We start from the raw sequence: 10,542 nt of genomic DNA on the forward strand, positions 1-10,542 counted from the left end.
ATTAGGGCAGCTGTTACAAAACGCCAGCGAGACCTCACGTAACCAGAAAGCTCGTGAGTACTGATATATTTTTCTCATAGATTAAAATAGCTATTGATTATTTATTGTTTCGTTATACTGCACCATTCTCTCAGAATTTGTGACTGTATTTGATTGCAGAGACTTTAAACGCAGCCACAGGAAAGAAAATGCATAATAATCGCTGTGCACTGGCAAAGCTTTGAGTCACATTAATTGCATAATAATGATAATAACAATAGTAGTAGTAGTAGTACTAATAATGTCAACGAAACGAGCCACATTAGAGTCAGAAATTCATTTCAGTGTATCTAAAAACATTTTGATTTCTAAGAAAACTATTAGACTTATGTTGTAGTACTGAATATTCAGCTAATTACCATTATAACAATATTAATATACAGTTGAAATATGAAATCTATTTTGTTTTATTAATTATGTTTTCAATAGAAAATTGAAAATAAATACTGATTTGAAGTAGACATGGATTTGAGAAGATTTTCACTTTCAACTGTTTTCTATTTGAATATATTTCACAAAGTAATTAATTCCTGTGATGCAAAGCTGAATTTTCAGCATCATTACTCCAGTCTTCAGTGTCACATGATCCTTCAGAAATCATTCTAATATGCTGATCTGATGCTCAAGAAACATTTAATGTGTACAATTGTACAAAATATTTGTGTACAATATTTTTTTCAGGATTATTTGATGAATAGAAAGTTCAAAAGAACAGTGTTTATCTGAAATCTAATCTTTTGTAACATTATAAATGTCTTTACTGCCACTTTTGATTGATTTAATGCATCCTTGCTGAATAAAAGTATTCATTTCTTTAATTTCTTTTCAAAAAAATAAAAATTCTTACTGACCCCAAACTTTTGAACGGTAGTGTATAATGCTACAGAAGCTTTGTATTTCAGATAAATGCTGTTCTTTTGAACTTTCTATTCATCAAGGAATCCTGAAAAAAAGTACACAACTGTTTTCAACATTGGAAATAATCATAAATGTTTCTTGAGCAGCAGATCAGCATATTAGAATGATTTCTGAAGGATCATGTGACACTGAAGACTGGAGTAACGATGCTGAAAATTCAGCTTTGCATCACAGGAATAAATTACTTTGTCAAATATATTTAAATAGTACACAGTTGTTTTAAATTGTAATAATATTTCACAATATTACTGTTTTTTACTGTATTTTTAATTAAATAAATGTAGCCTTGGTGAGCAGACGAAACTTGTTTTAAAAACATTAAAAATCTTAGTGGTTCCAAACTTTTGGACTGTACTGTATATATATATTCCGTTCCATTTAAACTGTTTAGTTTGATTTAAAATAATTTTGAAACAAACAAAAAAAGAAAGAAAAAGAGAAATTAACAAAATATCAAGGAAAAAAGCATAACAGAAATGATTAATTTTATTCACATGAAAATGATTTATTTTTAACCCCTTACCTGTCAGTCCCATTTTTGTGGAACAGACCGCAGCTTAAATAGTTTTAAATCTTGAATACTTTAGAGCACAGACTCAAGTTTGGTCTCCTTATAAAGGGGACACTTGGCAAATTATTTTAGAAGTGAAAATGTAAAAATATAATTAATTTATATAAAATATACATTTTTACAAAACAGTTTTACTCTAAAAATGCAAGAAAATCAAAGCCAAAATCTAAAATCGAATCAAGTTGTGTTTCAAATTTTAGGTTGATATCTCAAAAATTGAGCTTACAGTAAGATTTTGTTTGGGCGCAGTACCAAACCTTTCCACTAGATACCATCCAGGCTCCATTGGTGACCATATAAGGACTCTTCCATTTCCATATAGCATATGGTTTGAGTGACCTGAACCATATATTTCCATAATTTTTATAATATTTATGAAACTGACATCCTATTCAGAAGTAGTATGGGCAGAATGGCAGTATTTGGTTTGAATTCAACCTCTAACAAACACATAAAAGACATGCAAAAAGAACATTTTCATTGCTATTTCAAAATAAATGTCAAAACGTGTTATATGAGTCTGAAAATGTTGTTGTGAATTGTTTCTCCGTCTTTTGAAATCTACAAATATGAAAACTGCAATTTGTAAGCTTTCAAATCAAATATAGTTTGTTAATATTATTTTATATTTAGACTAAGATATTATTGTTTAAAAATATATAATGGCAAACGTCCCACTAGCGTGGATGGTGATAGTTAAGAGGCTATGTATATTTTAAAACCAACATTAGAAAACATACTTGTGAAATCTGGCTTTTGTGTAAAAGTACTATTTATACCAGTTTTTCCAGTGTCCTTTTGACTACCTGTGTGGAGGTCTGCGACCATGAGCCACAACTCCATGCACTGGTTCCGCAAAGGACTGCGTTTGCATGATAACCCTGCTCTGATCGCTGCCCTGAAAGACTGTAGACACATCTACCCCCTGTTCCTGCTGGACCCCTGGTACACCAGCAACACTCACATCGGCATTAATCGATGGAGATTTCTGATTGAAGCTCTCAAGGACCTGGACTCCAGTCTGAAGAAACTCAACTCCAGGTAGAGAGGCAAAAATAGTCTTATAAAATGAACTGAAGATTGGGTGGAGATTTGAGCTAAGGGTCCAACATGGACAAATATGTTTTTTCAAGCTTTTAAGTAATTTCTTGTTACTCTAGGCTCTTTGTTGTCAGTGGGCCGCCCACAGAGGTCCTTCCAAAGCTCTTTGAGAAATGGAAGATCACTCGGTTGACTTTTGAGGTTGATACAGAGCCGTACAGTCAGAGCAGAGACCAGGAAGTCATGAAGTTGGCCAAGGAATATGGTGTGGAAGTTATTCCAAAGATTTCTCACACTCTCTACAACATTGACAGGTAATGCGTCATAATTTGTAAATCATATTTTGATAGATTTTCACAAAAAATACTCACCTGCTTTTTCAAACAGAATTATCGACGAGAACAATGGCAAGACTCCCCTGACTTACGTTCGCTTCCAGAGTGTGGTGAAGGCTATCGGACCCCCTAAAAAACCTGTTCCTGCTCCAACCGAAGAGGACATGAAAGGTATCAGGACATCATCCTGAAGGAGATTATAGATTGTTGCTGGTTTTCTCTCCTTCATAATGCCTCTTTCTCTGGAAGGTGTGTCCACTCCCTTTTCTGAGGACCATGAAGACGAGTTTGGGATTCCATCTCTTGAAGATCTAGGATTAGATACATCATCCTTAGGACCAGATCTGTTCCCGGGGGGTGAACAGGAAGCTCTGCGCAGACTGGATGAGCACATGCAGAGAACGGTACATGCCCCAACATGTCACATAACCTACCAGCATCAGTTGCATCACTTCCATTCATAAACACCCTCCCGTGGCCTGATGGGATGGTAAACTGTTCATCGGATGCGCACTTCCGAATCCCAGCGGAAGTAGTAGGTCATTCGGGGACATTTCGCGTACTGTTTTTCGAATACTATGTATTCAGACATACTACTCTTTTGGCATACTGTTTTTCACATACTATATAGTAGGGAAGATTTTGGATGCAGACTATGAACCCTATAAAAAAAATAATAATAATAGTCAGAATTTTTTTTTTAAACCAAACTGTAAGTTTCACCTTTAGATAAAATATGTAAAATAAAGATAATTTGTAAAAAATAAACAAATAAACAAATGCATTTACAATATTTGAATACTATATATTTCTATATATATTTTAATATTTTATAAATGTATATTAATTTTAAAAAATTGTTCTTTTGATTTTTGCTTTGTGGTAGTTAAGGATAAAAGAAAATAAATTTTTTATATATATATATATATATATATATATATATATATATATATATATATATATATATATATATAATGCATAATAAATATACTAATATAATATATATAAATTAATAAATATATTTAAATTTTTTATAGTGATTTTTTTTTTTTTATAGTGAAAATCAATAAGATTTTAATATTGTTAGAATAGGCTGCATACATTAAAAAAAATGCATATAAATATTAGTTTCCCACTCTAAACATGTCAGTACAATTTTATTTTATTTGTTAATTAATTTAATTTAATGATTAAACAGTCATTTTAATTGTGGTGAGCATAATATATCATGAAATGCACTACAATAATTGCATTTAATATACATTTAAATATTTTCAATCAATACAATTAATTTTAAAGCATAAGTAGCTGAAATATTCAATTTGAAATATTAATAACAATATAGTCTTGCCAAATGTTTTTTTGGTTTTGTCTTTTTGCAGGGGTGGGTGTGCAATTTTGAGAAACCACAGACGTCCCCTAACGCCTTGATCCCCAGCACCACCGTCCTGAGCCCGTATGTCCGATTCGGCTGCTTGTCTGCACGCACCTTCTGGTGGAGGCTCACAGATGTGTATAGAGGGGTACGGCAGATGCCTCATGCATCACCTGAGTAACTAGCAGATGTTTAACATCCTGGTGTAGCTGATGTAGCGCTATGTCTTTTGCAGAAGAAGCACTCTGAACCTCCGGTTTCCCTGCACGGCCAGCTGATGTGGAGAGAATTTTTCTACACGACTGCCGTCGGGATCCCAAACTTCAACAGAATGGAAGGCAACACGAACTGTTTGCAGGTGGACTGGGAAAACAATCCTGAGCGCCTCGCTGCATGGAGGGAGGTAAAGTGAAGCTTTTGCACCTTTTCTGAATGTATTAAAATGTAATAATATAATGTATTAAAAATGTAATGATATAGTGATGTACCAAAATTTTGGCAAACAAAAATATTTAAATAAATCATTAAATAATCATGAAAACAAATTACCACTATTTAAATGTTTACATTTCAACGATTTAATACATCATTAAAAAGCTGATATTAAAACTGGCTTATGTGCAATTTAAATTTTCATATACAGCTCTGATTTTATTTGTGTTGATTAATTTATTTGATCATTAATTATTAAATAAATGTGATATTAATCCAGAATAGTATAGTAATATAGTAACACCCAAGCAACCACCCAGAGTACCCTAGCAAGAGCCCAGCAACCTCTCAGAACATCATACAAACCACATTGCAACACCCTAGTAACCTCCTAGCAACCACCCAGAGTACCCTAGCCAAAGCATAGCAACACCCTAGCAACCACCCAGAATATCTGTTTTTCTGATAGACTCAGTGACCTACAAAACCTTCAAGATTTGAAAGCAAAACTTGCTTCAAACGTTCTGGTCAAGCTTCATACTTCAAGTTTTATAAAAAAAAAAAAAAAGTTTTTTTTATATACAGCTCAGCTTTTATTTGAGTAATTCATTGATTGTTAAATAAACATGGTTTCAGTTTTCAGATAAATCAAAACATTAATTTCAGTTTTGGTAAAACAGTTAATTTCGGAGTCTCACTACAGAAGACGTGCATGTGTGATTTCAGGCTCGGACTGGTTTCCCGTTCATTGATGCCATCATGACTCAGTTACGTCAGGAGGGCTGGATCCATCATCTGGCCCGGCACGCGGTCGCCTGTTTCCTGACCCGAGGAGACTTGTGGATAAGCTGGGAGGAGGGCCAAAAGGTTTGTGTTGGGCCCAATTACCAACTATCTTCTAGAAAAATACAGATATAATCATTAACATGATGTGTTTCTGCTCCCTGTCATCTGAAGGTGTTTGAAGAGTTGCTGCTGGATGCTGATTGGTCGTTAAATGCAGGAAACTGGCAGTGGCTCTCAGCCAGCGCGTTCTTCCATCAGTACTTCAGGGTTTACTCTCCCATCGCCTTTGGAAAGAAAACCGATAAACAAGGGGATTACATCAAGTTAGTTTTTTTTACATTCTGTTCTGGTTTAAAAGCATCTGTGAAACAACTACTTACTAAATACTAACTCAACTCTACTTACATGTCTTCCAGGAAATACCTTCCGGTGCTGAAGAACTTCCCTGCCGAGTACATATACGAACCCTGGAAAGCTCCTCGGAGCATTCAGGAGAGAGCAGGGTGCATTGTGGGAAAAGATTACCCTCGTCCTATTGTGGAGCATGAAGTTGTCTATAAAAAGAATATTCAGAGAATGAAAGCAGCATATGCAAAGTGCTCTCCAGGGGACAAAACCACCACTAAAGGTAATTATTTAGACTGAAAATATGAATATTATTCACATATACAGACATCCCACCTCTCCGGAAATTCCGGATGTCTCCTGGATTTATATACAATATCCCGGAAATTGAGTGTGCAAGAATGAAGCCCTGGTTCCACCTGGTATTAAAGGGTTAGTTCACCCAAAAATGAAAATTCTGTCATTTATTAATCACCCTCATGCTGTTCCACACGCATAAAACCTTCATTAATCTTCAGAACACAAATAGATATTTTAGTTGAAATCCGATGGCTCCGTGATGCCTCCATAGGGAGCATTGACATTTCCCCTCTCAAGATCCATTAATGTACTAAAAACATATTTAAATCAGTTCATGTGAGTACAGTGGTTCAATATTAATATTATAAAGCGACGAGAATATTTTTGGTGCGGCAAAAAAAAAAGAAGACTTATTTAGTGATGGCCGATTTCAAAACACTGCTTCAGGAAGCATCGGAGCACAAATGAATCACTGTATCGAATCATGATTCAGATCGCGTGTCAAACTGCCAATGGCTGAAATCACGTGACTTTGGCGCTCCAAACAGCAGATTCGATACACTGATTCATTTGTGCTCCGATGATTCATGAAGCAGTGTTTTGAAATCGGCCATCACTAAATAAGTCGTTATTTTGGGGGTTTTTTGGCACTCCAAAAATATTGTTTTTAGTACCTTTCTTGAGATAGGAAGTCCCCAGTGCTCCCTATGGAGGCCTCACGGAGCCATCGGATTTCAACTAAAATATCTTAATTCGTGTTCCGAAGATTAACGAAGGTCTTACGGGTGTGGAACGGCATGAGGGTAAGTAATAAATGACAGAATTTTCATTTTTGGGTGAACTAACCCTTTAAGATGTGTTTTTGATGAACCAATCACAAGAGGTCAGCCAAGGTGCATTACTGTTTTCACCTGGCAGTATCATGCATTTCAAATGTGTCTCCTGTGACCACTTGCATACGGATTTGCCACACTCTACACCACTTTCAGCTCACAGATACTATTGAATGAACGAACTTGTGTTATGATGTAGATTATATTAGATTATGCCATCTCCTGGAAATTAGTTTTTGCAGGGTGGCAAACTATAAACATATATTATCTTCTGCTGAACTTTCTTCACTCAAATAGACATCTTGATTCTGAGTTTGATTCTTGTTTTCTCTGTCCAGGTGTAAAACGCAAAGCGACATCTATCATGGACATGCTTGAGAAGAAGGCAAAGAGATGAAGCTGGTCTCTCTCATCCTGAATATTGTTATGCTGTGTTCCTCTATGGGTCAATTATGGTTCTTTATACTATTTATAACTTTGATACATACGTGTTTAAGATAAAGTACAATTTTCTATTAGTGGTTAGTTGGGACTGTTCATCTGTCATGCTATTGCACTAAAAAAACCTTTTTATTTTTGGAAGCTCTAAATATGTGCATATGTTCAGGTAGGGCATTTTGTAAAATGTAATAAAATTTAATAAAATCAAGAATCTTTGATTTGTATATACCTTGAACCTTTATTTAACTGACAAAAGTACAAACAAAAAATGTCCACTGTTTTCATTGACCAACTTAAAGGTGCTAAAGAGGATCTTTTCGGCGACTGAGAAACCAAAGGACTGTTACTGAGTTTTTGAAATGAGCGTATGCGTGAGAACAACCCCCCTCCTTTCGAGGAAACTCGTGCACGAGTATTGGAACACGAGTGTTTACCACCGGCATTCTCTGTGTTGTGTTAGTGGATTCATTATGTCGGACTCACCGCAGGTGACTCATAATCTGCAGTTGTTACTCCTGTCTCCTGACAAAAACATTGCATGCGGTGCCTGTGGAGTGTGGAAAGTTACTGGAGCGCGCAGCCGCGCTCGTCTCTCACAAGGAACGTCACGGCAGTGATTGACAAGCCAGAGGGCCAATCGTTTACGCGATGATCGCGTAAATGATTGGCTGATGTTTTTAAGGCCCTACCTCGTGCACAGATGATGTATATTAATAATATTCCTTTCAGTGCACCTAATAAATAGTCTTTTATCAGTTAGTAAAGACAGTTTCAAGTAATATTGCAAAAATGTATAAAACAAAACATCCTCTTTAGCACCTTTAATTGTATTTTGTAAATATAGACAGATTTTGATGACTGTAACACGCTCCAAAAAAGTTGGGACAGAGGCAAGTTTACCACTGTCACATCACCTTTCCTTTTAATTACATTTTTTAATCATTTGGGAATTGAGCATACTAGTTTGGAAGTTTTGGAAGCACACCTGTCTGGAAGTTTGTAGTATGCCTAATTAGACCTTGATTAGCTGGTTCAGGTGTTTAATTGGGGTTGGAGCTAAACTCTGCAGGACAGCGGCCCTCCAGGACCGAGTTTGAAGACCCCTGGTGTAGAGTGTCTAGAAACCACTCTGTTGTAGCACTGCAGAATGAGGCCTGGCATTGTCTTGCTTCCCAGGAAAGATGTCATCTTGACGGCAGTATATGTTTCTGTTCAATCCCAATATACATTTCCACGTCAATAGTACCTTCACACATTTGCAGGTCACCCATGCTGTTTTCACTGATTCACCCCCATATCATGACAGATGTTTTCTTTTGCACTTGTCGCTGATGAAAGTCTGTATGGTCCATTTTGTCTCTGAGACTGAGAATTCAATGTCAGTTTTTCCCAAAACAAGTTGAAAGGTGGATTCATCTAACCACAGCACAAATTTCCACTGTCTTCTGGACCATCTGAAATGAGCTCGGGCCCAGAGAACTCACTTGCATCTCTGCATAGAATTGACTTTTAGCTTTCTCCTTGCAAAACAGAGTTGTATTTCTTGATGCAGCGGCACTGAAGTGACAATGGTTTTCCAAATTATTCCCAAGCACACGTATGTAGGGTCTGCACAGTCTCAAGGATGAGCAGGTCCCACCATAAATTGTGTTTAAGCCTCAATTCACGGAACTTTGGTTTGTAAATCTTACATCGATTCCGGCCCGGCAGACACTAATGGATCACGAGACCTTCTTTTTATGACTATTTCGATAAGTCCCAAACCTCTCCTCTGTGACTTCAAAGGAGATGCGAACGCCACGGATCGGGTTTCGAAAGACAGGCCCGAATTCCAAACGGTCATAAAAAGAGAAAATACACGCACGCACCCACAGACACACACTCACATACAAAGACTGTATACACAAATATTATACCTGCAAATATGAATGTACCTGCCATTGTAGTGCTCGCTGCATGTATGTGTTACTAGTGTAGAATCGTAGAATTGACTGTAGTAGGTTAGTTTTCATGTTAAACGATAGTAATAGAGTGTAAAGTGTATCTTCTTTATATGACGAGCGACACCTGTCGAGTTTGATCTCTCCGTAAAGCTGTGAATCCGAGCTATTCACTCATGTACGTTACATTTCTGCCAAATGCATCGTTCAATGTTTAATAATACTATGAAGGAAATGCACTGATTCAACATACCATAAATTTATTCGGGAGACAGGACAAAGGAATGTGGAAACCCGCCAAATTGCAACGCTATCATTGGAGGACGTTATCAGTAAGGCGTTCTGGTCTGTTGTCTTTAAAATACCACAACACGCGTCTTTTGGAGGCACAAGTTTTCTGCACGAGTTCCTGCCGTCAAGACGGACTCTCTTCTTTATTTTCCGGTCATATTACAACAGTTAAACCTTCGTTTGAAACTTCGCCGAAACAACCTCCGGAAGAAGAAGCAACTATCAAACCGAGCGCTCCGAAACTCCAAGCACCCTGACTAACCTATGCAAGTATAACGTTTTTACGATCTTAAATACTGAGTTTCCTTGCTGGCTCTTAAAGGTGAACTGTTGCAATTTGACCTGCTTTGATCATCTCTTTCGTTTCTGCCTTTCCCTCTACTTTGTATGTATTTGTATTTACTTGTGTCCATTTAGCCGTATAACCTGTGTATTACCCGTTTCGTATATTAAACTCATTTTATCCATGCTTTTTGTTCACTTGCTCATTTTAGCAACAACCGAGTCACTTTAACGTTCTGATTCTAATATCCTTGCTCTATATTTGAAGGCTATGATAGAAAGTTAGTCTCCCGGCCCGAGAATAACATTTCTGTCATGATAATCTGTGGATAATTGTCCGTTTCGGTGGACGAACTGATAGTTTTCCACATAATTATTCAACCAGAACTAATCATATATGTGATTGATTATAATTCGTTGTAGTTAATTCACCATATATGTTTAATTCCCCGTTGGGTCGATATATGAACGTCATAAAGCTTTCTGAATTATGATATTCATATTTCATCCATAAATTGATTAATAACTGTACATCGCTACACGTATCAATATTTAAAACGGTAGCATGATGGTTTCTCATGTAACGCCATCTGAGGGATCAAAGGTCACTCAC

General features: G+C 36.5%; 1 protein-coding gene across 1 annotated transcript; it reads left to right on the forward strand.

Annotated features, from left to right (window-relative positions):
- Nucleotides 1-2: 2 nt before the first annotated feature.
- cry5 (cryptochrome circadian regulator 5) lies at nucleotides 3-7,619 on the forward strand. Its single transcript, XM_067399119.1, has 11 exons — nucleotides 3-53; nucleotides 2,311-2,569; nucleotides 2,689-2,883; nucleotides 2,957-3,075; nucleotides 3,154-3,308; nucleotides 4,287-4,427; nucleotides 4,515-4,682; nucleotides 5,438-5,578; nucleotides 5,669-5,820; nucleotides 5,914-6,125; nucleotides 7,314-7,619. Exons 2-11 carry the CDS (start codon nucleotides 2,355-2,357, stop codon nucleotides 7,370-7,372), a joined length of 1,557 nt encoding a protein of 518 aa, XP_067255220.1. The 5' UTR covers nucleotides 3-53; nucleotides 2,311-2,354; the 3' UTR covers nucleotides 7,373-7,619.
- The last annotated feature ends 2,923 nt before the right edge of the window (nucleotides 7,620-10,542 follow it).

This window comes from Chanodichthys erythropterus, chromosome 10, assembly GCF_024489055.1.
Source record: "Chanodichthys erythropterus isolate Z2021 chromosome 10, ASM2448905v1, whole genome shotgun sequence".
Lineage (NCBI taxonomy): Eukaryota > Metazoa > Chordata > Actinopteri > Cypriniformes > Xenocyprididae > Chanodichthys > Chanodichthys erythropterus.